General features: G+C 39.9%; 1 protein-coding gene across 11 annotated transcripts in view; it reads left to right on the plus strand.

The window, feature by feature from the left end:
• The window catches only part of ANKHD1 (ankyrin repeat and KH domain containing 1), a 188612-nt gene that overhangs the window by 19058 nt on the left and 144003 nt on the right, over window positions 1–25551 (plus strand). For all 11 annotated transcript variants that reach the window (XM_050962508.1, XM_050962505.1, XM_050962501.1 and 8 more), the window contains exon 2: window positions 3081–3234. In XM_050962508.1, the coding sequence (XP_050818465.1) occupies window positions 3081–3234 (154 nt within the window). The remainder of the gene's footprint in view (window positions 1–3080; window positions 3235–25551) is intronic.

The raw sequence follows: 25551 nt of genomic DNA on the forward strand, positions 1-25551 counted from the left end.
CCACCAGTGAAACTGACATTTTTGTCAGTTTAATAGCTGTTGTTATTTCACATTTCCTCTCCAGCTCCTGGCTGTGAGTGCCTAGGGCAGGGATTGAGGGGGTTCTAGCTGTGAGACTCCCACAGGCTGACGGCTGGAGTCAGATCTGAAATGTGAAATAGCAGCCATAGAACTGACAAGAATGTCAATTTCACTGCTGGTAGGCTCCCTACTGTGAAATTAAGCCAGGTGATGGCTCACAGCTCTTGCTGTTGGGGTGGGGGCTCACAGCTTTGAGTCCGTGCCCATGAGACAGCTGAGGGTAGGCCAGGTGTGAGTCCTGAGAGTACAGTTGAGGCTGTCAGCTCCAGGGCTCCCAGGCTTCAGCTATCAGTGTCCCAAAATGTCCCACTTCAGTTGGAGTGCTCCTGGTGAGGACATGCACCATCAACAGAAGGAGCAAGTGTTGGCATGAACCACTGCTTTAATTACTTTGGTGTCTGTACATCGACTTAAGTTATGTCATCTTAATTTTGTAGTGTAGACAAACCTTGACTTTGGTCTGCTGGCAATAGTCAAGGAGGAAATTGTCCTTTGCTTCCAGGTCATGCGTTATGCGAGGGCCAAAAATGAAGTCACGTGAAACAAAATGTGAATGGAGCAGAATCCATGGAATAGATTGTAATAATTTATAGTTAGATTGACCTCTCCCTATCTGTTAAGGTTGGGCAAACTTGCCAAAAAAAAAGTCATTTTCAAGATTTGCTGAGTATGCATGGTATTTTGCACACGGTCACTTCAGTGATTGCTAAAACATTCATCCTGTTTAGTATATCTTCAAAAGGGAGATCAGTTTGTCTGTAATTAAAGAAATAATATCAGTATACAGTGCATAACTACTTGGCTATAATTGAAGTAAGTTAAATATATCAGTTTTGTTGTGCAGCCACTTCTTATACATGTAGGATGACATTCTTCCTACAAGTTATGGAGACACACCTCTACCTTGATATAACGCTGTCCTCCGGAGCCAAAAAATCTTAGCGTGTTATAGGTGAAACCACGTTATATCGAATTTGCTTTGATCCACCGGAGTGTGCAGCCCCTTCCCCACCCTGGAGCACTGCTTTACCACGTTATATCTGAATTCATCTTATATCAGGTCGCGTTATATCGAGGTAGAGGTGTAGTTTAACAATGATGAATTTTAATTCAGGCCAAAGCTCTGATTTAGCTAAGTCACCTATCCAAGGCATAATGGTTTTTATAATGAACAAAAATGATACACTAAACAGGAGTGTATTTCATAAGTGTGAAGAAGATGCTCTGAGGCTAACAGGAACCTGTTTATTCCAGTCCTTATGTGAACATAACATGGAATTGGAGTTGTGCAGCAGAAAAATCTTAAGAATATATTTTGATGAGTCATAAATGGCTTGTCAACTTCATTCATGTTGATGTAGTTAAGCTGTTATTCCTTAACCTCTCAACTCTCTTGCTCACAGTAACATTTTCTCAATATTAGTAGCATAACTGTATTAATCATAATATGCGTATGGTCTGTATTTTTGCTAAACCAGAAGTGTTGCTTCTTAAAATTCTTGTGGTGACAAACTGCTGTCTTTTATTTGAGCAGACACCAGCTGGCTGCCATTGACGCTAAGAGTAGCACACCATATCACTTAAAAGTGCTGTGCTAACATACAGCAAACATGTTGCTTTTCTGGAAAATGTGTTTAACAGAAAATGTCAAGTCTAGTGATGTCAAACATTTTGTCCATCCAATCTTATTATGGCCTGAATGGCACATCAAATTCTGTGGAACCGAAAGTTTTGTTTTGTTTTTAAAAAGTTTCTAGCCCTTGTGACCTACAGTTAAACTCTGCTTGTATGATTGTTACTGAGTCTGCAGACGGTCTGAACCAGTGGGTTTTAAATAATGAACTTCTCTATCCTCATGACTCTCACTGAGCTGTTAACACAAACCCCCAATGATGACACTTTAATTATAAGCAGTAACTATCTAACTGCAGATCATTATAGAAGGGTGGAATGGGGGAGTGGGAATTGGGAGAGTTGGAAGGAATAGAAAAGAGAATGGGTAAAAAAGGGCCGAGAGCAATGGTATGTAAGGTGAATTATCTGTTCATTACCCTATTGGTATATTCCTACTAAGTGATGTTGAACAGATGCTAAGTTGCTACTATATAAAGGCCATATTTCATTGTAAAGCTCTCCTTGACCTTAATGGAGAACCTTCAGATCTTATCATGAGATCACCTATAGCTGTGATTCTTAGCCTATTTACCATTGTGGGCTGCATCCATCATATATGGATCACACACACACACACTACCTGCATGGCCCTGAGGATGTCACATGAGCCGGAGCTGTGTGCTGATAGAGCTCCAAGTGTCCTGTGGGTTGAGAACCACAGACGCATAGAGTGGTAGGATAGCAGTCTTCGTCTTCTCTAATCCTCTGCCTCTCCAAGGTAGCCCACAACAGGGAGATATAGCCTGATCTACACTTGTTACATAAGTGTAGCTGTGTTTGTTAAAGGTGTAATATATTTGACACCCCTAACAAACAGAGCTATGCAGGTATAGGCCCTAAGGAGGGTGCCATTTAGACCAGTATAGCTTATCATTTCAGAGCACAGTTATAACTACATTCACACTATGAGGGTTTTGCCAGGTTTAGCTATACTGGTATAGCTATACCTGCAAAACTCTCGGTGTGCAAAAGACCTAAGTGTGGATTTTGATGAGGACGTCTCTCCATTTCAGGAACTCAACTGAGACGACAAACTCAGTTTATAAACACCACTGTTGATCTGGGCCAGATTTGATCAGGTGATTTAGAGGTGAAAATTTCTAGTCCTTTATTAATCCTTTAACCTAGAGAATCCTTTCAAAACATTTTAAATTCCATAATCATATGCTTGAAGATGTAGTTCTAGTATTTTTTCTAACAAAAAAGCTTGATAGGAAAACTGTTTAAAATAAAATGCTATAATATTCCTTTTAAGAAAATAATGAAGTTATAATATTTTTATAGTTTGACATTTCATGGTTTTTATTTCTCTAACTTCAAAACAGGTTGAGTCATTTATTTTGGACCAAGAAGATCTGGATAACCCAGTGCTTAAAACGACATCGGAGTTATTCTTATCAAGTGCTGCAGAAGGCACCGATTTAAGAACTGTGGATCCAGAAACACAAGCAAGATTAGAAGCCTTGCTAGAAGCAGCAGGTACTATGTTTGTATAGTATTTTCTTTTAACTGGAAGCTTTACAGTCATTTGTTGTTCTTTGGTCACATGAAACATTAACCAAGTTTAAAATGTGTTTTGATGGTGGAGAGTCTGAGAAAAGTGACAGTTCATAGTTTCTCATTTAAGAGGCTTTCTGGGTCAGTATTACTTCATTTATAATGTAAAAAACCATAAAGTGAAGTAAATGGCATTTGTCATCAACCAGGCTAAGAGTTAAAGTAAGTTTATGGATGAGGGTTAAAGGAGCAAGGAAAGGAAACTGGTTTGCTAAACTGCCATTTTCTCCTTCCCTCACAGAGTAGTGATGTGTAATTCTGAACTCATCATTTCAATAAACTTACAGGTGAAATGTTAGTGCTCTGCTTTGGCTGTCAAATACATCTGTAGTCACTTCAATCAGTCTTTGACCTCTGCAAAATAGTTTCTTCTGTATTCTTATAAGAGACTTCTTGGTGCTAGCTTTATGTGATCAAAATGTTTTCTCATTTGTAGTTACGTTTGTCACCATGAGGTATGACAAAAATGTAGGTTTTAGAGCCTGAAAAATAAAATAAAATCAGATTCTTAATAGAAATACTGCCCCTATGTTGTTGAACTTTAATGGAAACAATTACTGATTGGATTTAAATGTTACCTTCTAGTATTTGCAATCAAATATTTGCAGCATTGTACCAGAAAGTGAAATTGGCAAGCTAAGAAATGCAGAAAGTATACAATGTTACCAATGCAAAGAAAACATATCCCTTTCAAGAAACCATGGTGATGTGAAATAATTATCTAAGTTACTTACAGACACTTGCTGAAACTGGTAAGTTTCTGGTCAAATGGAATTTTTGTCAAGGCAAACTTCAATTTAAAATATTTTAGAATTGGGTAGAACAATGACTTCAAGCAGTTTCCTGTTTTAAGAGCATAAGCAGCCTCCCACCCAAAATATGCTCTATGTTTGGGGGAAGGCTGTCATTCATTCAGGCTTTAGGCAGCATTTCCAAATTGTGCATAATCTCAGAATATTTCACAGTGGAATGCCCAAACCTATGTTGACCCACTTTCTTTTCTAGCTCCCTGTTCAAACCCTGGGACAGCTTTCCATGTTGTCCCATCAAGGAACTGGTCGCATTAACTGCTGCCAGGAGAAGAATGGGTTACGAGTGAAAAGAGAGTCAGAGAAGGGGCATGAGGCAGCAGAAACACCAGATCTGTAGATAAGCATGAATTCCTGTGAGCCATCTCCTAGGGACAGACCCTCCTGGCTTTGGGAAAGAAAAGAGTCCCTTACTATCTCCTTCAGAGGGTTTGTCTAGACTGGGCTAAGGTAGGGGTGAGGGGCAGGTGTTTAAATGATAGCTAACACATTTTGACTTATTAAAATTTTAGTGTACTTGGGGCAAGGTACATTTTAAACACTTCAACGCAAGCTAGATGGTTGAGGCAAGCCTAGGGTATGCCATGACTAGCTAATGTGCTAAAATACACCTTGCCTTGTTTATAGACTGGTTTTTAAAATGTTTGCTAACATATTTTTAAAACAGCACACACCTTTTATTCCAGTATAAATATATCCAAAAGGGACATTAAGATTTATCCACGCAGTTTACACCAGTTTAAAGGTGAAGTTTTTTAAAATCAATTTAATTAGTGGTACTAAACCTTGTGTAGGTATTTATTCAGTTAAGAGTAGTTTCTTTTAGCTTAGCTTAGTTCTATTCATTACTGACTTAAGATAAACTAAGCCATACTTAAACAGGATCAGAGTAGTGCAAGAACACGTGGTTTTGCACTAGTTCAACTAAAATAGTGCGTAAACATATTTAACTTAAAAGTGGTACAACTGTCTCATGCACAAACGCTTGGCCTCTGTGGAAGAGAATGTCCCAAGGCACTCTCGCAGGAATTGAAATATTTGACCCATTTGAGTTGTCTCTTTATGCCAGAGGAGGGTTAGAAGAGAAGAGTGCTGTATCCATCCTGAAGATTTCTGAAACCTGTTGCTCTGGGTGTGTATTTGGAGTGGGAAGGGGGTCTGAATGACTGGCTGTATGAAGCTTCTTGTTCCATAAGCTTTGTGTTTGCACCTGTACTTGTAGCATCCAAAGTTATTTCACAGGATTAAACATAAGACAAGTTAGTGGCCCAGCCAAGATTAAAAAAAATTGTAATGTCAGCTAACACTTTTTTTTTTAATTAACACATTTGAAAATGCAACTTAACCTTTAAAAGTAGTTCTAGTCAACCAGTGCGCTCTCTTGTTTGTTTCTGATAGTGCTTGGAAGAAGCATAGTTAGAGCTCTTTGAAAGGGGAATGGTAAGTGGAAAAAATGAAAATTGGGTAGGGGATCTGGAGAAGTATGGGAAACAGTAGAAGACTTAAGATAACTCTCTTCCTTTATTAGAAATTGCTTTCCTTTGGTAGACAGATGCTACCTTCTGAAAAGCCAGATCATGTTTCAAGATGTTGCTGCAATGGGGGGAGGGGCTAAGTCACCTGACCTGTAGTAGGAAAAAATGGGTCATGACAAATGCTAGAATATTTCACTCTAAAAGAAGGGTACAGCTTGACAGCTAAAGGCAGTCTGAAGCCGTAAGTAAAATATTCTGTTTTGTACTCCCCCAGGCAGGGACACTTCATCTGGAAGCACTGTTCATTTCTGGGGACTACACAGGTCCATACAAACTGGCAGTTCCCTGAGGAACAATAAAATAATTATGGGGTAAAAGTGACTTATAACAAGATTAGCAGAACTAAATTATAGGCAGGGCTAGTAGAAGCACCTGTTAAGGGTGCTTGACACTTCCCATAAGACCTGTTTTCAGTTGCTTAAAACTTTGCTGAACTTTAATAGTTTGGGTTGAAAATTTCCATGCCAGGTGTCTGCCTCACAGAGAAGTTTTGGGGAAAGGAGCTAAGGTAGAATACATTGAATTGTCAATTTAAAAAGTCTGACCTTTTCTTTGAGAAGCCTCAGCCACCCCTGTACTTGAGAGCAGGGACTTGAAATTTGGCAGGGAGATGGCCTTTGTGTCAGGGATGTTCTTTTGCTATTCCATGGAAATCTCCCCAAATTTGGCCAATTTATAAGGCTGTGAGAACTCTGTTTGCACATACTGCAAGATTCATGGCAGCTAAAATCTGAGAATTGTGTCACTGTGCATGTTCCAGCTCTCAGTTCCTAATGTTGTGTGCCATTCCATGGAGTGACTGAGCATGTTCCATTCCATGGCTACAGGGTTGAAGCTGTTCTGGGTCTAAGTGGGGCTGGTTACTGGAGCTGAGAGCTCTGTTGTTCTCTTAATGACCCCAGTGCTGGCACTCTCACAGGTGTAGGAGGAAACCATCTGGCTCAATTGCAGAGGAGGCAAAAGCCAGACCAGGGTATTGGATGAGATAAAGGAGTATATTGTAACAAAGATCCCGGTGAGGACTGGAACTGGGGTGGTAGGCAGGGATGGAAAGAGAAACTGGAGCTGGGAGATTGGGGGGATGTGTGTGTGGAGATGATTGAGAATGGTTGGACTAGGAGCTTAGGGTAGGTGGTGTGAGCAGTCCAATGAGCATCTGTAATGGAAGCTCGGACTGACTGTGCAAGGCGACTACAACTTGGATGAGAGGCCTGAGAAGTCTAGAAAATGTGACCAGTGAGGGAAGGCTGAAGAAAATTGTTTAGTCTGGAAAAGAGAAGACTGAGAGCGAACATAAGTTTAAGTACTGTACATAAAAGGTTACTATATGGAGGAGGGAGAAAAATTATTATTCTTACCCTCTGAGGATAGGACAGGAAGCAGTGGGCTTAAATTGCAGCAAGGGAGGTTAGATTGGACATTAGGAAAAACTTCCTAACTGTCATGGTGGTTAAGCACTGGAATAAATTGCCTAGGGAAGTAGTGGAATCTCAGTCATTGGAGATTTTTAAGAGCATGTTAGACAAACCTCTGTCAGGGATGGTCTGGTCTAGATAACACTTAGTTCTGCCATGAGTGCAGAGGAGTGGTCTAATGACCTCTTGAGGTCCCTTCCTGTGCAGAGTGGACAGGCAAGGAGAGTGGGTGTGGAATGAGGAGCCAGAGGTGGGGAAGAAAGGGGAGCAGGGCAGGGAACATGTTGGGGAGGAATAAGAGAAGGCTCAGACCACTAGAGAACTTTGAATTGTATTCCAGGTTCTAAAGTGTCACCCTTCCTCTGTCAGCCAATATCTGTGAAACCCACTTGCAAAATGTCTCATCCCCTCTAGTGCTGGAGTGGATGACAATGTATTGTTGCTATCAGATATTCCTCTAGTTCAAGTGGCAGTGGTCTGCGCAGTGGCTCTGAGTGTTCATCACCACATGGTGAATCAGTAGGATGCCATTTGTGCAGGGCCGGCTCCAGCTTTTTTGCCACCCCAAGTGGCAAAGAGGGGGAAAAAAAAAATAAAGCCACGATTGGCAGCAGCTCTACCACGCTGCTTCATTCTTCAGCAAGAGTGACTGAGGGACCCGCAGCTGAAGACCTGGACGTGAGCTGGTGCCTGGAGCCGGCCCTGAATGTGGTTTATTTTTATTTCATTTTTTCAATTTGCAATCTTCATGCTCTTCTTATGTGGCTTTTAACAAGCCATCAGACATCAAAACTTAGGAAATGCTTGTGCAACTTAATTTGGCCCCCTTGAGTGTATACATTGTGATATCCCTTCCTGGCTTCTGGTCCCAGTTCTCTTCCTGAGACCCTCAGCTCCTTATCGAACTGGCAACCAGGGCAGACAGATCTGTCTCCTCATCCAGACAGACCCTTTTCCCAGCTGCCCATTGGATCTTTGTGCTTTTTCTAGTCCCAATCTTGCCTCAAGACTCCCAGTCTTTACCTCATTCCCTGCCCCTCAAGCTTCCAGTCCCTGTATTCATCCTGTCTCAATACACACAATGCCTCCCCCTAAATGCTCCCCATTCACGATGGTCAGTTTTTCTCTCCCAGCTTCAGTCCCAGGTTCCTTGTTTTCTAATTACTCCCCTGCCCCCACACTTGTCCTATATGCATATGAGAGAGGCTGCTCCACACTAACAGATGTGTCATTGAGAGCACAGGGGAGACAAATTCCTTCCCTGCTCTCAGTTCTGGTGCTGAGCTGGCCCCAAGGTATAATTACTGCCAAAGTTTGGCCTTAGCATACCAATCCTCACAGAGTAGCTGTACATACTCCAGGCCAGAGAGCACGGAGTACGTACAGCCACTCTGTGGGGATGGCATATGCACAGTTTGATCCACACTAGGAGCTGTAAAAGGCAGGATCATGCTCAGTGAGGATGCAATCTTCAGAGACTTTTAGATGCTAAACTAAATCTCTGAATATGTGCACATTGAAATTTTACAAAGGCTTGCTCAATTTTGGCAGTATTGCAAGAACAGCAAAGCACATCCCTAACACAAAGGCCACTCCCTGTCAAATTTCAAGTCCCCACTCTAAACCATGGAGACCCTATAGCTTCTCAAAGAAAAGGTTACTAGAATAAACAAGTGAGCGTATTTTCCTTAACCTTGTTCTCAAACGGCTGACCTGTTTTGACTGAAACTTTTTTTTTTTTTTTTTTTTTTTTTTTTTTTTTTTTTAGTCTGAGATAGACACCTGGCATGAAAAAGTTCAGCCTAAATGGCTAGTTATGGCAAAGTTTTTAAGCAACTTAAAACAGGGTCTTATGAAGGGAAGTGTTGAACAACTGTAATAGGTGGTGCTTAGCTGAACAAGGAGGAAGGGTAGGGAAGAGAAAAAAGGAAATAATCAAAAGTATTTGAAAGATGTGATCACTAAGAAGGGAGAATTATTTTGGAATTATTTCTTCTTGGGTCAGACTGCCATGAGCATATCAGGCCTATGTTTAGATTAATCCACTGGCTCCTAGTCTACTTCCAATGCCAAAATTAAGGAGTTGGTCCTAATTTTCTAAGCAGTTAGTAGATTAGAAACCAGCCACATCACAGACTGAATTTTTATCTACGAGCCACTGAGAAGGCTGTGCTCCTCTTGGACAGGCACATCATTGAGCCCAGAAGGGAGGCTATTAGAGCTACAGACACAGCATTCTCTGTCGGATCTGGCCTAGAGAACAGTATTGCAGAGGAGATCAGGTGAATTTAGGGCCTAACCCACTTTAGGAGACATTGCAAAACATTGAGTCTTTCCGTTGTGACACTTGCAATTTGAACGCCATTCTTGTTTTCCCCTTCCCCAAGCAGAGCTTAACCTATAAAGGGAGAAGTATTGGACTCCATGAAGTCCACTAGGAACTTCGCTGTTGATATTGATTTTAGGTGGAACATGCTGAGATGCTGTGGTGATGAATAACAGCATAAAAATAAGATTAAATTGTAAAAGTGGTAGTTTAAAGGGACAAGACATAAAGAGATTCATAGACTCTAGGACTGGAAGGGACCTCGAGAGGTCATCGAGTCCAGTCCCCTGCCCTCATGGCAGGATCAAATACTATGTAGACGATCCCTGATCGACATTTATCTAATCTGCTCTTAAATATCTCCAGAGATGGAGATTCCACAACCGCCCTAGGCAATTTATTCCAGTGTTTAACTACCCTGAGAGTTAGGAACTTTTTCCTAATGTCCAACCTAAATCTCGCTTGCTGCAGTTTAAGCCCATTGCTTCTTGGTCTATCCTTAGAGGCTAAGGTGAACAAGTTTTCTCCCTCCTCCTGATGACAACCTTTTAGATATCTGAAAACTGCTATCATGTCCCCTCTCAGTCTTCTCTTTTCCAAACTAAATAAACCCAGTTCTTTCAGCCTTCCTTCATAGGTCATGTTCTCAAGACCTTTAATTATTTGTGTCGCTCTTCTCTGGACCCTCTCCAATTTTTCCACATCTATCTTGAAATGCAGTGCCCAGAATTGGACACAATACTCCAGTTGAGGCCTAACCAGCGCAGAGTAGAGCGGAAGAATGACTTCTCGTGTTTTGTTTACAACACACCTGTTAACGCATCCCAGAATCACGTTTACTTTTTTTGCAACAGTTTCGCACTGTTGACTCATATTTAGCTTGTGGCCCGTAGATCTCTTTCTGCCATACTCCTTCCTAGACAGTCTCTTCCCATTCTGTATGTGTGAAACTGATTGTTCCTTCCTAAGTGGAGCACTTTGCATTTGTCTTTATTGAACTTCATCCTGTTTACTTCAGACCATTTCTCCAATTTGTCCAGATCATTTTGAATTTTGACCCTGTCCTCCAAAGCAGTTGCAATCCCTCCCAGTTTGGTATCGTCCGCAAACTTAATAAGCGTACTTTCTATGCCAACATCTAAGTCGTTGATGAAGATATTGGACAGAGCCGGTCCCAAAACAGACCCCTGCGGAACCCCACTTGTTATACCTTTCCAGCAGGATTGGGAGCCATTAATAACTACTCTCTGAGTATGGTTATCCAGCCAGTTATGCACCCACCTTATAGTTGCCCCATCTAAATTGTATTTGCCTAGTTTATCGATAAGGATATCATGCGAGACCGTATCAAATGCCTTACTAAAGTCTAGGTATACCGCATCCACCGCTTCTCCTTTATCCACAGGACTCGTTATCCTGTCAAAGAAAGCTATCAGATTGGTTTGACAGGATTTGGTCTTTACAAATCCATGATGGCATTAAACAAAGGAAAACTAGGCTAAATATAGGGAAACCCTTTCATACAGACATCAGTATTCTGTTGTCTAATGAAGTGGAAATTCCATCACTTAGCAAACTTAAAACTGGACTGGAGAAATCACTGTGGGGAACCAGTAAGCATAGGTCATAACCTATGGGGAAATCTATCATATATCTTCAGTTTAGTGCTTGGGTGAAACATCTTCTAGTAGTATGTAGACTGAGTAGCTTTGGAAAAATATATAATAGTATGTATTTTTAAACATGTCCAGTCAAGAACTTTAGCTTGAATACTCTGCTTAAATATTGCCCTGTAAATCTAGGTATGAAAATGAAAATTTGGTTGATTTCAGCAATTTGAGCTTTGTGCCAAAGCAGAGGATAGTCATCAGACGTAACATAATGTAGTAGATTGAGCGTGGGACCAAGTCGAGAGAGAGATGGCTTCTGTTCCTGGTTTTCACTAACTTGTACTGTGACCTTGAGCAGGTAAAACTGTGTTTCCTCACTTAAAATTGGGAATAGTGTATGCATATTCACCACCTCACAGCACTATTGTGAAGGTTAATTCTGTCTTCACCTTTTGAAGACGTAAGGTGCTAGAAGTACTAAGAATTTTTTTGTGAAACTTTTTCAATTAAATACTACTCAGTATTTGAATCTACATTGAAAAAGCTGAATACCATTAGGATAAACTAAAGGAAATATGGAGTGTGGTAGCTTGGTGATTAAAAGCTTAATTTGAAGGGGGCTGAAAGAAACTAGCACTGCTGGTGATGTTTCACATACATTCTTACTTGGGTTCACATTTCTGTGGCGGGTTTAGATAAAAATACCGAATCTTTCTACCTTCACTTGAGGCTTCCAAACCATGTGTCCCTCATGGATTTTAAACAATACTGCCTAGTGGTGTACTGCTTTGTTCTCTTCCTTAAATTCTGGAGGAGGAAAATGCTTCCTGCTGGCATTACCAGTCTACAGTAACTCCTCACTTAAAGTTATCCCGGTTAACGTTGTTGCGTTGCTGATCAGTTAGGGAACATGCTTGTTTATAGTCGTGCAATGCTCCCTTCTAATGTCACTTGTCAGCTGCCTGCTTTGTCTGCTGCTTGCAGGAAGAGCAGCCCGTTGCAGCACCTGGTGGGAGCTTTTAACCAGGGTGGACCGGCAGCCCCCCCATCAGCTTCCCCTAAGTTCCCTGTGATGCAGCCATCCAGCAGGCTATCAATTGCTGGCAGTTCAGCTGTCCCTCCCCCCACTGCCTTGGAGCTGCTCCCAGAGACTCCTGCTTGCTGTGAGAGGAGGAAGGGGGGGGGTTTACTGTCAGGGTGTCTCCCTGCTCCTGCACCCTGCTTACCCCTTCTCCATATAGAGCAGGTAGAGGACACGGATGGACAGAGACAGAGAGCTTGGGGCAGTAGCTGCTGTCTCAACTTCCTGATCCACTTAAAAAGACAATGCACTTAAGAGTGGGTCAGCTTACTTAAAGGGGCAGTGCGCATCTCTCTCTCTCTCTCTCTCTCTCTCTCTCTCTCTCTCTCCCCCACACAAGGTGTGCGTCTGTCGCTGTCTCCCCCCCTCCCTCGTGTTCGTGCTGCCTTGTGTGAGAGGCGACATTTAACAATGTGTTAACCCCTGAGGGCTCAGCCAGTGCTAGTTCATCATTTAGCATCAAGGCATTCCCTGGGAAATGTACCTCAGTCTTCCCCCCTCTAACTTCACCACTTCAACCAAGCTTCACAGTCATCATAGCTGTGAACAGTATTAAATTGTTTAAAACATATACTGTGTGTGTAGCTGTACGATATGTAGTTTTTTGTCTGGTGAAAATAATTTCCCTGGAACCTAACCCTCCTGAAATTGGATTTGCTTAACATCGTTTTGCTTAAAGTTACATTTTTCAGGAACAGAACTACAACGTTAAATGAGGAGTTACTGTATTTCTAGGCCTTGTGCTGTATAGATTGGACAGCATGGAACATTGAATCAGTGCAGGCACACAGATTTCAGCTATTCCTGAAATGATGCATCTTTCCTGCGTAGTGGGCCTTCAGTGTTGTAGTCCTTGTTTATATGGGTTCTTCCTGCTGTAGACCTGTTTGTGATACCAGATTCATAAGCAGCTGGAGAGTCAAGTGCAATGATCAGGTATGTTTGCTTACTGGTAGTGTCTGAAGTTCATGTTAATCTCTCCTGTCCTTTTTCTACTATGTACCACAAAATAGTGAGGAAGATATGCACTGATAAGTCTGTAGTTGTATTCCTGGATTTGTCTTGTGTGGTTTGCAGAACTAGTTTGCTTTCCAAATCCGTGAATGCTCTCAGGACTTAACATGGGCATGCTTATTATTGACTTTGGGATCTGTGTCCTGATAACTTGTCCTTTTGAAAGGCTAATGATTTAAATGCTAGAGATGTTTAGTCAGGTGATTAACTGAAAGAGTAATCTGTTTGGTCATTGCATCCTTAGAGTCATAATCCCTGAGTAAATGCTCCCATTTCTGTTTGAGTGACAAGTGGATCACATCTATGCTGGTTGGTGGGTCTGAGTTGAATTAAAAGTATCTGTTAATGTTTCAGAATCTTGTACATATATCTTGACTGTTGTGTGGTTTTTTTGTTTTATAAAGAGATTTATTTTCAAGAGTCTTTCACTGTTTTACTTTAGCTCACCTTTTCTAAGCGGATAGGAGCACAGTGCCTAGAAGCTTTAATTGAAAATGTGGTGGTTTTGGATTCTGAGTGCTATGGAAGCCTTAAATAAAATTTCCAGTGCAAGAGCATTCCTGTTTGCCATGTAAAAAAACATAGCTTTTATTTACTCATCTCAAAGCATGGCTGATTTTCTCCCTACCCCTACCTCTCCAGGCAGAGGTCTGAAGTCATTCAAATTAACCTGTTTAATTAGAATTAACAAGCATTTTCCACAATATTTTTGTTAAATAGTACTTAAATGATTGGATCACATCCCAAAAAACTGATTTTAAAAACTTAAGGCTGTTAAACCAGATAACTTCCGCTTTCTGCTTCATTAGGACCAAATACAAATTGTCTTATCTCATGCTTTGAAAGGTTTTAAGAAACAAGGCTTACTTTACTAATCAGGTTCTGGTGCTGGGAAGTAATCCTAAACCAGAGAAATCTTTCAATAGTTTTCCTTCACTTTAGGAGACTATTAATAGCACAGCAAGAACAGATTTGAAGTTTAAAAAAAAAAACACCCTGAAAAGGGAAAGACACTTGGGGACCCAGCCGCACATTTTTACATTAAAATCAAGGCCCTGAGTATTTAAACATAATGGAGTCAAATTCTGCAGCAGCAAATTTTCCATTCCTTTGCAATGTTAATTTAATTAGCTTGTTGGTTTTTTCATAATTGTAGTTTCCTCTGTGGAGATGCAGTAATATCTTTTATGGAACTCCAATAAGGCTGGATATTTAGGGTCTTTGTCGGAATAGTACCAGCTGCTGGAGGGTGGAAGGGAGGGAGCCCGTTTCCACCACAGCACCTAGTTTGGGATGAGGGGAGGGGCATGGTAGGGTTGTGATGTAGTTGTTAGGGCTATATATTTGAATCCATATTGCCTTAATCCATCATACATCAGTCTGGGTGGGACAGAGCTCTGTCCAGTGCCCACAGTTGTTCAGCTTATTCTTAACTTCTGCTTTTAGGGTGGTCCTGACAATTCAGGAGAGCTGTTCTCATATTTTGGCTCCCCCTTTATGGGGCAGCAGGCTAAGTGAATGTGTTGCTTATGTAATGCAGGCCGCCTTGTGGTTGAAAGTAGCACAGAAAGAGGAGGTACCAAGGTCTTTGGGGGGCAATGTGAGCAAAATGTTGGGGCACCTGGTTGCAACCAAATGGCAGATTCTGCACCCAAAACATGGAGTTCTACAGCAGTTTTTCAAAATGCCAAATTCCATAGAACATTCTCTCAACTTAAAATCTTTACATGGGGACCCTAATTAAAAGGAATAAACCATTGAAGTACCATATGTTAGTAGGTACAATTCATGACTGCATTCCTTATGCAGAATTTTAGGATGGATGCCAGGAGAAGACCTAGATTAAACTGCTACATTCCACCCTACTTCAGTAGGTAGGAAACTAACTGTAATCAGCTTTGTAAAGTTCATAAAGCTCTTTGGGATCCCGTAGACTGAAAGTCTCAATTGAAAGATTTGTTACACAAGACAAGGCTAGAGTAAAAACTTGTGATTATAGATTAGGTTTGAAAGTAGGACCGGGGCAAATCCTAAATGGGAATATGTAATCAAAACCACATTTACAGTGTACAAATTCTGTAATTTGGAAACATTTCAAGAAGTTCATACTTAAATTGTTTTAAGAGTTTGTTTTATCAGTTTGTCTTGTGTGAGCAACTATATACGCAGAAAGTTGATGAAAACTGTTATCCAGCTTGGGAAATCTGTGCATGAGGCCTAAATGACAGAACTTCCCAAAAATTGCTTGCTTCTTCCCTCAAAATAAACTTGTAAAAAGTATGTGCTGACAATCAAGCATTGAACAAATGCAGGAGTAAGTATGGATAAGGAATCAGTTCACCTCTAGCACCTCAGAGTCCTGAAATCTTGCTGAGGTCTTACACAGACAAGTGATGGAATGGGATCCTATTGATCTACATAGCTGTTTATATTCAAGGAAACAGAACTGAATGGTATGTTGCCAACTTGGTGCCAATATAATGTATAATCCCCTTGGCTGATAGCCTTTTAACCAGGACTGGTAATCCAGTAGTATTCATGCATGTATTGTAGGTACTAAACAGTGTGAAGCCAAGCTTGTATAAAATTATGTTGGAACCTTATTAGTAAAGTAACCAGCAGGACTTCATGGTTGACTTCCTCAGAAATCCAATCTATGCCATGTCCTTGTAGGAAGAGGTTAGAGGCCTCTATTGTAAGAAAGTTAGTGGGGAAACTTAGAAATATTGTTTGAGGGGGAACAAAGAATCTGTTCAACTAAGGACAGGTTCTTTGGCTGCTGACATACAAGTTTGAGATGAATCCAGATTAGAATTCAGAGGAGCAACAGAGACATCTGTAATCAATCAGAGGAGAAAGCTGCAAAACAGGGTGTATGGAAATCTGTAAAAACAGGTAAGGGGACCTCTGTAGCTTGTAGAGCTTTTGGCAGATCTGCATATGGTGATCATATTATGTATGTTGAGAGGTAATCAGAAGTAGTAGAACACCAATCCTTTTTTTTTTTTTAATGCTAGTTGTCCATTAATTCTGTCTAAATTCAGTAGCTGGCTGGGCAGTCAATGCCTGATGGTGTTTGTAAGTCTTGGTGGGTATGAAGAGCACAGTTATGTCACATGGGCTGGCTATATTTTGGCAGGTAGGGAGAGCACAGAATGCCCCATATTATTCCATCTTTTAAATGAATAGATGGAAGCATAAATCAAACATGCTAGTTGTATTTCTGTCCAAGGTCAAATTGAAAGAATGGATTGAAAATATTTAGTGGTTCTAAATAGCAGTCAACTTAGATTGATCTGACAAGATATTTTTGTAAAACTAACATGCTGGGATTGGGGAGGGTGGCGGATGAGAGAGAGAGAGTAGTCAGCATGCTGGTTTGAGGTCAGTAATGTTCTAAGACTTGCAGTCCAGAATTCAGTAAATAGTTTGGAGAAAGTGATTAGTTGGCCAGCCACTGAATATTAATCATGGCAAGATAAATTTGATAATATATTGCACAAGAACCTGATTTTTCAAAGGTGATGAGTACCTTTAGATTTCACTGATTAAAACTGAAGTTATAGATGCTCAGCACTTCTGAAAATCAGGCCCTAATTGGGTTGAAGCAGCATTCCATTGAAAGTGGTGGTCAAAGTAGGTGGGAATTACTAAGTGAGATCTCTAGGGATTGATTCCTTGCTTATCCAGACTCTCTCAAATGCCCATGACATTTCAGTTGTTTGCAAGGCTGTAGTTTCTGCTTGCATTTATTTTAATGACTTGATGCAAAATTGAGCTTAAAGAACAAAAGACACTGCAATTGAAAGTTTGTTCCATACATGATGAATGAAAGTAGATGTTAACAATTAGGGGTAAGGTTCTAGTATGTTGCTCGCAATAAATTCTATCAGAAAATGACTTGAATTTAAATTCACAATGTATGTATTTGTTCCAGTTTACTCAATGTAGATATTTTAAATGAAAGGGATATTAGCAGTAACATGAACAGAGATTGGAACATGCCCTCACTGATGGAGAATTGACTTAGTAATTGGACAAATGCATCACTCTTTGGCAGTGTTTCCAAGGTCCTGTTTTTGCTTGGTATTACACACTTTTGTGCAGAAAATCCATCTTCAAATTTATTTTACAAATTTTAAATCTGTGACATGATGGGGGGGGGGGGGGATTCAGCACAGCAGAAATACTTTTACTGAGCGTTAGGTGGTGGTATAATTCCAGTGCACACCGAAGTTTGTTTAAACTGCAATTTATAATACAAAATTGCCAGTGTGCAGAAGTGTGTAGTAGCTCTTCCTGGCAGTTTAGAAACACGTCTTATTTGCAAGAATGACTCTGAAATCTGCTTAAACTAATTTACAAAAATATCGTTTTTACAACTTGTTCTGTGATACAGTACTCCTGTGTTCTGTGAGGGAGTAGTTTGAATTAAAATAACTATATATTTTGAAGCAACTAAATAATGAAACAGTACCTATCAATAAAAATCTAGTAGGCCTAATTCTAATTATAGTTCTGTTGGATTCTGGGGCTATACAATTAAGATACTCTACTATTTTTATTGATTGTGCCTTGAATACTTTTGCCTTTTGAGATACTGATCTATTATAGTGACTTGTTCATTCTCTCTCTTCACTATCTAAAGATTCAGAGTGGGAAGGAATATATGGTATGTTATATTTTAAAATGTTTGCTTTATTATATCAGCAACTATCTGAAGTCTCTTGCATGTAGTATCATTAATCTTTTATTTTTGTAAGCATACTATCGTAAACATAAGTAGTTTACAGGTTTCTGCATGATTAAATGCTATAGGTTTCTAACCTGATAGGCCTTTTCTGGTGTAAATCAAATTAACATCAATATTTGGAAAGTGCTTCTGTTCCAAAGACTACATTTTTGTAATGGCAGCCCCTTTCACTAAGCTGCTTCTTTGAAGAGAATTTAAAATTTCTCTTGTAACCATAAACTGGTAGAATATATGTAATACACAAAAGTAAATTTGAGCTGTACTGTTTCCCTGTAATGGTATGCTCTTTTCTTGTAATCCAGCAAAGTTAAGGTGTTGAGATGTTGGAATAGTCCTAAAGCTTCCGCCTTTTGAAAAACAGGGCCCTCCCCCCCCCCCCCCAAAAAAAAAATAAAACCAACCAAAAAAAAAAACCCCACAACCTGAAATGTTAAACTTAACTATGGTAACTTTCTCAAACCTGACTTCAGTCATCTACTTCTGTAAGGAATCTGCTTTTCTCAGCATACTTTTTATTTGAAGACGTCGTTCATCTCTTCATTTTTAAGGTATAGCAATATTCACTCTTTCTAGGATGTCTTGTACTGAATTAGTAAAGTTAGCAAACTCCTTAGACAAACACTGTCTGCAGAATATAAATCTCACTGCTTTTCTCCATTCTTTAAAAGTGTTTAGTAGCTATTTGTAAGCACAATATAATTCTGTGCCATTGGCTAACTGTGCAGTTACGTTTAAAATTGTTTTTTAAAAGTACAAGCAACTCTATTTTTCCTTCTAATTCCAGTTAATAAAGATAATTTTGTCTTCATTTTTGTTAAACTTAACTCAGACCCTGTTTCTACAAGACTGAGTCTTTGTCCTCCTCTAATAGTAGTCAGCTATGGGGATGATTTTTTTTTCTGGAAGAATGAACAAATATCAATTTTCAGTGGTCCTAATAATGTAATGTGTTTTAGGGTTTTCAACCCCCACCCCTTTTTTTTTAAGAACAGCAGTGCTTTTGCAGATGCTGTAAATAAACAGAAAACTGTTCTCCTGGCAACTATTCATCTGCTTTCCAGAGAAGCACAGCACATCATGACCAGCACTTTATTTATAGTCCTGTTTTATTTGCTCCCTGACATCAGATGGTAATCAACTTGTATCAGAATTAAAACATCGGGTCATCTTTTAATTGTATGTTTTTCCTGCATTCATAAGTCTTAATAGTCACAAATGCTATTTTGATTATGATCATAATCTAACTCCTTAGGGAAAGGGGCACTAAGGGTATGTCTACATTGCGAAGTTGTCGACAAAACTTCTGTCTTTCGCGGGTATTTAAAGCCCCCTTGCGAAAGACAAGTTTTGCCAATGCAAGTGGCACTCTTTGCCAACAAAGTTAACACCGCTCGTGGGGCTGGGAGTATTTTATCTGCAAAAGTGCCGACAATGTACTGACAAAAAGCGTTTACACGCTGACTTGTTGCTAAAAGATGCGTGGTGTAGACAAGCCCTAAGTGTCAAACCTCTGAGATATGACAGCAATGATCTGAAGCTGTCATGTCTGTAAGGCTTTGCACTGTCACTGATAAAACTTTTGTCGTTCAGGGGTATGAGAGACATTTTTCCCCCCTGTCCCCCAGGGAGTGACAAAAGTTATACTGACAAAGCTATCGCCTCTTGTTTGGGGATGGATTTATTTTGTCAGTGGGAGTGCGCTCTCCTGCCAACAAAGAGCAGCTACATGGCACACCTTTTAGCGGCACAGCTGTGTCACTAAAAGGTGTGTAGTGTAGACATAGCCTAGGAGTGCTTTGTTCTAGACCTAAGTAATTGTGAATTGGCTCAGTGTGGAAATGATTGGATCGGTCATTGTTTATAGGGAATGGAACTATTTGTCTTAAACCTTCTTTAGTATTTACTACAGAAAGATTCTGAGGGGCAGAGAGGTATGTGAAAGTTCAGTGTTGGTGGTCTGCCTGCCATTAATATTGAGTATTCTCAAACCTCTTTGCCCTCAGAATCTTTGTGTAGTAGGTACTGGAGAAGGTTTAGGACAAATAGTTCCAGTCTCTGTAAAATGGAACAACTTATTATGGTGTATATACCTTTCCCTCCCCACCCTTTTCTCTGTGCACATAATAAAGGTCAATGGGCTGAGGGAAAAGTCAGTCTTAGTAGTGACTCTTAACTTGGACAATGAGATCATGGTTTGCAGCCCTCAGATTGTCTGTAGTTTTCCAATCAAAATGCTGCTTTGCAGGAATATGTTTCAATCTGTAAATTTTACCCAATCTGGACATACAATATATTGTGTGGATTTCAGAACTTTCTGAAGTTTTAGAACCATGATCTCCAGCCTTTTTACGCACAAGATCACTTTTTGAATTTAAGATCAATCCAGGATTTACCCTGCCCCTTCCCTGAGATCCCGCCCCCTTCATGCCTTCCCCTTCCCTCCATCACTCACTCTCCCCCACCCTCACTCACTTTCACCGGGCTGGGGCAGGGGGTTGGGGTGCGGGAGAGGGTGCAGGCTCTGGACTGGGGCTGAAGGGTTCACTGTGTGGTGAGGGGCAGGGGGTCGGGGTGCAGGAATGATAGGCTCAAGCTCTGGGAAGATGTTTGGGTGCAGGGGTCATATGGTCACACTGCACCTAATCTCAGAATCCACTGGGCATTTCATGAGTTTCACTTTTTAGTAGTGTCATTTGTGGTTTATAGATCTAAAATTCTTTAGGGATTGTCCCAAATCAGAAGTATTCTCAACTGTGGGTGTGCATTGGTTGAGCCTGAGGTAGGAGGTTGGGGTGCAGAAGTGAGGGGCGCAAGCTCTGGCAGGGAGTTTGGGTGCAGGAGGGGGCTGTGGGAGGGGATGCGAGGTGCAGACTCTGGCAGTGAGGTGCTTACCATAGGCAGCTCTTGGTCAGCGGTGCAGTGGGGCTCAGGCAGGCTGCCTGCCTGTTGTGGCAACATGCTGCTCCCAGAGGTGTCTGGCTGCTGGCATATCTCTGTGGCCCTGGGGTGGGGAGGGGGAGGCAGAGGTGGCAGTGTGATGCCCCTGCCCCAGCACCCCCCCCCCAGCTCCCCAGGGGTGGCAGAGATGTACCAGCCGCTTCTGTGAGCGACATGGAGCCATGGCAGGCAGGCAGCCTGCCTGAGTTCAACTGTGCTGGATTGAGCTTAGCATCTCGACTCATTTGCTTGGAGCGGCACTTGAGCGAGCTTGGAGGGACTCAGGACTACTCGGTCAGGATTGGAAGTGACTTGTAGCAGCCGGAGATCATGATTAACTGGCAGAGGCTCCAGGATCTACCAGTTGATCATGATCGACCGGTTGGTGACCACTGTTTTAGAATAACCATATCTGCCAGAACGTGTGTTTCTTGATGTCTAATAACAAATCCATTGTAAATATGCATCAGGTATAATTTTAAGATTGACATGATAAGGGTTAACACTGCTTCTGTTCAGATCTCTCTTGAAGGGAGCTTTCCTGCAACAGTGTGCCAGAATGTGTGATACGTCTTCCATTGACAATATCTTGAGCATTTGGATGCTCACTTTTATATCTGTATTTATTCTAGATTTGGTTAAGAAAAAATTAGTTAGAAAATCCTTTTATGAAAAAAACACAATATTCCTTCAAGGTTAAAATTTGCTTTACCTCATAGCGTTCTCTGCAAAGCCTTAGAGCAGCTACTTTGATGAGAAGACTTAATGTACACTTGTTAAATAAATGGTTGCTGTAACTTAAAAGAGTTGTGGAATCTGCCAGTAGGGGGTAAATTGTTGGTTCTGTCTTGGAAGCAATACTTCTATGTGAAACTAGGCTTAGTTAAATATGGGGAGAAAAAAATGTTAAGATCTTTGCTTCATTTTGGACACATACAGCTAAAATTCTGGTAACTGTTGCTGTGGAGCCAAATACCTTTTCTATAGAATGTATTTTATTTGCTTCACTTGTTTGCCCTGTAAGTGTTTGTACTGTGCAGTAGCAGGTAGCTATAGAAGTAATTCTGTGTTTTGGTTTATGACTTGAGTGCATGATATTTCAGGATCAGTTCAGATAGTAGCCTCCATGGCAGCATCATGAAGTGAAAAGAAAAAGATCAATAGCTCTACCCCATTTCAAGTTGCAGTAGTTTCTAACACAGCTTTTCCATTGTCTAAATGGTAAAATACCAAGCACGATGGTGAGTAATAGGGTGAGATAATTATGAAGTCCTGTAAACCATTATATGTGTTTACCATCTAGACAAGAACCACTTTCTGGACCAGGTATGTTTTCAGACAGTCTTGTAATTTGCATCTTATACTGGATCTCTCCCTGTCCCCCTCTTCCCAGCAACCTGTGCACATTCAGTTTTTCTAATTTCTTTTAAGACAAAATTAGAGCAAAGATTAAGAGTTGATGCTGTCTGGGCCAAGGTGAAAAATAAACAGATCTTAAAAATTTGCTTTTTATTTTACTTTTATTAAGTGATCTTGATGTATAGTCTTAAATTGCTAGTCAGTATCTTTTTTGTTTTTCCGAATTGTTACAAGAATTTCAGAATATACATAGGGTTTTTTCCTACTCTGATGTTTCATACTAAATGTTTATCTAGTCAAGAGAAATCACAGAGCCTCTAGCATCCTTTGTGAGAACACCACAAAAGTGATAAGTAAATACCCTGTGCCATATATGCAGACAGCAGCATTTTCTGCTGTACTGAACATCCTCAAGTCAAAGTTGCAATGCTTTAACTATCCTGGGCTCTTCCATCAGGGTTTGTGGTGACAGGCAGCATCTCAAAAGACTTGAGTGTTTTGAGAAACTGTCCAATGAGTGCATGTTAAGTATAAGTGGTTGATGTAATATTGACTGTGAATCTCATCTGTTTGCTACAGTAACTGCTGAGGGAAGAGAGGTCCATTGGATGCCTCTGGTTATTCTAATTCATCAATTTGACTACAGTTGCTAGTGATTATCAAAAGGTGTGAGAAAATAAGTAGTGTGTGACAATGCAGATGGTGGATTTTTTTTTGTTTGGATTTTTTTGTTTTGCAATAAATAACTAACATGGTGGTTTGTGTACATTCTAAATTTTATGTCAAAAGATGTGAAAGAAAATCAATTGGAGATCATGTTTCCCAGTAGAATGCATTACCCTACCATGTGTACAAGCCAATAGTTAGTCCTCAAAAAAACAAATTGCAGCTGCCAAATGCTAATGGAAAGGTGGTTGTCTACTTGTCTTGAAGTAAGATGGAATATCTTTGCAGATTGTCTAGAAGTTTGATGGGGCGCTGGGCAGTGACCAGCAAGGAGGTGGCACTGGGCACAGTCCATGAAAATTTGCATGATATTGACAGCATATTGACTCTCTCGCTTGCTAGAAAGTAACACGCTGATGTGAAGACGTGTGCTAGGAAACTACTCCAAATAATGTAGCCAGTAGTGATGGCATTGATTCTGTGCAGAGGAATTAATGCTTTTCAGTTGCTGAAGTATAGGAGGGAAGCTGGAAAACTTATTTGTCAAACTGGAGTTTTGTTGGCAAAATTTGAATACTCCAGAAGTGTTACATACTTGAACACTGTACATTTTCCAAGCATATGTGATTGATCTGTTTGTTCCAGTTTCCATTTACAACCTAAATATTGGTGTTTGAATATAAAGAGGCTTATGTTCTAAATGGGTTTGTGCATTTCTGAAGTAATTTATTCCAATGAAGAAATGAAAAAGATGGTATTGCCATCATTTAATAGCTACAAGTCAGTACCCTTGGGAGAAAATAAAGACACTGTGAGTGATTGGTTTTTATTGTTTGGCCTAGTGCACATAAAAATTGGAAACTGCATGAGAACCAGGGAAATGCCAAAGTTGCTTTTCCTTAAGCACTTTACTTTTGAAAAGCACCTTCAATTAATAATTATTTAAAATATCGAAGTATGGTGCATTAATAACATGCTTGTGGGGTTATGTATAGGAAACATTCACAAGTTTGTACTTTAATATTAGAAACTGAATTTTTCACTGACAATGAAATAACTTTAATGATAAATGCAAAGTGATTAAAATCATTGTCACCACAAAATAATCATAATGTTTATTTGATCTTTACAGAAATACTATAGTGAAAAACACACTTTTTAATCAGGAGTAGCAATGAAATCCGTCAGTTTTAAAAAAGTATTTCGAATATTGTTCATTATAAACTTTAATCTAAAATTATAGTAGTACAAATTAGATGGCTTTAATAAACTGATTTAAATGAAGAAAAATCTGATTTAAATCACTCCACTTGGGCTTTGACTTTGTTCAAACATTTAATAGCGAAGGGTGATGGCTATTACTAGAACCAACAATTTAGTCTACAGTAGTCAGGCAGTTCTAGTTTATAGCTTGAATTGACAGCCACCTGCTCTGGGTGTGGCTGGAAGTGTTATAAGATGCAAGGTTGTTAGTTATTTTGAAAACAGGGGCACATTGTGCATATCAGTAACAGACTGTCTGGACTGGGTGTCATGACATGTTCTCCTACTTAAGAGAGGAATAGCAAGATTGTTAAGAAAAGTAACAGTGCAAACTCCTTTGGGTTATCTGCATTGAAAACCCGTGATTGAATATATGTTGGCATCTTAACATCAGTTTTATTTTAACGTTACTAATTTTTAGGTATAACTGGACCAAAGGAAATTCAGTTATATTGATACTTGACTGAGAGTAGCCATCCTAACAGATGAAACTCCATGCAAATTCTTTTCTCTTGACAGTGTCTTTAATGCAGCAGTTTGCTTTCTAGATCTGTTTGACCACAAAAGGCAATGAAACTGAGATATGGCAGTGCTCTGAGAACCATTTAAAGTACGTAAATACACAGAATGATCAAAATTTTGTATGCCTAGTTATGTATAAAACCACACTTTCTAAATCGATATTGAAATGAAATACCAGATTATTTTACTAGTTCAGTAAAGTCAGGCTAGATAAAAAAAATTAAGAATAAAAAAAAATTGGACTTTATTTTCTTTTTTTAATGTATTTTAAACTAAAGTTGAAACTATAACTTATACAGGCCTAAAGTTACTATATTAAAATAGTTTAAAAAATGTTCAAGCTGCACATGTTTGCTTCCAATGTTTGAGAGAGAGCCAAAACACTGCACTGGTGGAAGTCATTGGCCAGAATTTGTGAAGAGCTAAACTAGCTTTTGACAGATACAGAGAATATTTTCACTTCAGTTCAATGATTAGTTCAGTCAAAGTTGAGAAACTGGGAGTTGAAAGAACAAGAATTTTTTCCCCTTTTATCATAAAAAGTTTTTATATGAACACTGGTATACTAGTAACTAGTTCACACTTTTACTGCTCAGTACACTTGAAGATGTTTAGCTGTCCAGCTTTAATTTGAAGGAAAAAGTGTTTTCTACATCAGGGGTCAGCAACTTTTCAGAAGCGGTGTGCTGAGTCTTCATTTATTCACTCTAATTTAAGGTTTTGCATGCCAGTAATACCTTTAAACATTTTTACACACTCTTTCTATAAATCTATAATATATAACTAAACTATTGTTGTATGTAAATTAAAAAGGCTTTTAAAATTAAATTTCATTTAAAATTAAATTTAAAATGCAGAGTCTCCCGAACTGGGGGCTAGGACCTGGGCAGTGTGAGTGCTGCTGAAAATCAGCTTGTGTGCCGCCTTTGGAATATGTGCCATAGGTTGC

This window comes from Gopherus flavomarginatus, chromosome 7 (assembly GCF_025201925.1).
Source record: "Gopherus flavomarginatus isolate rGopFla2 chromosome 7, rGopFla2.mat.asm, whole genome shotgun sequence".
Lineage (NCBI taxonomy): Eukaryota > Metazoa > Chordata > Testudines > Testudinidae > Gopherus > Gopherus flavomarginatus.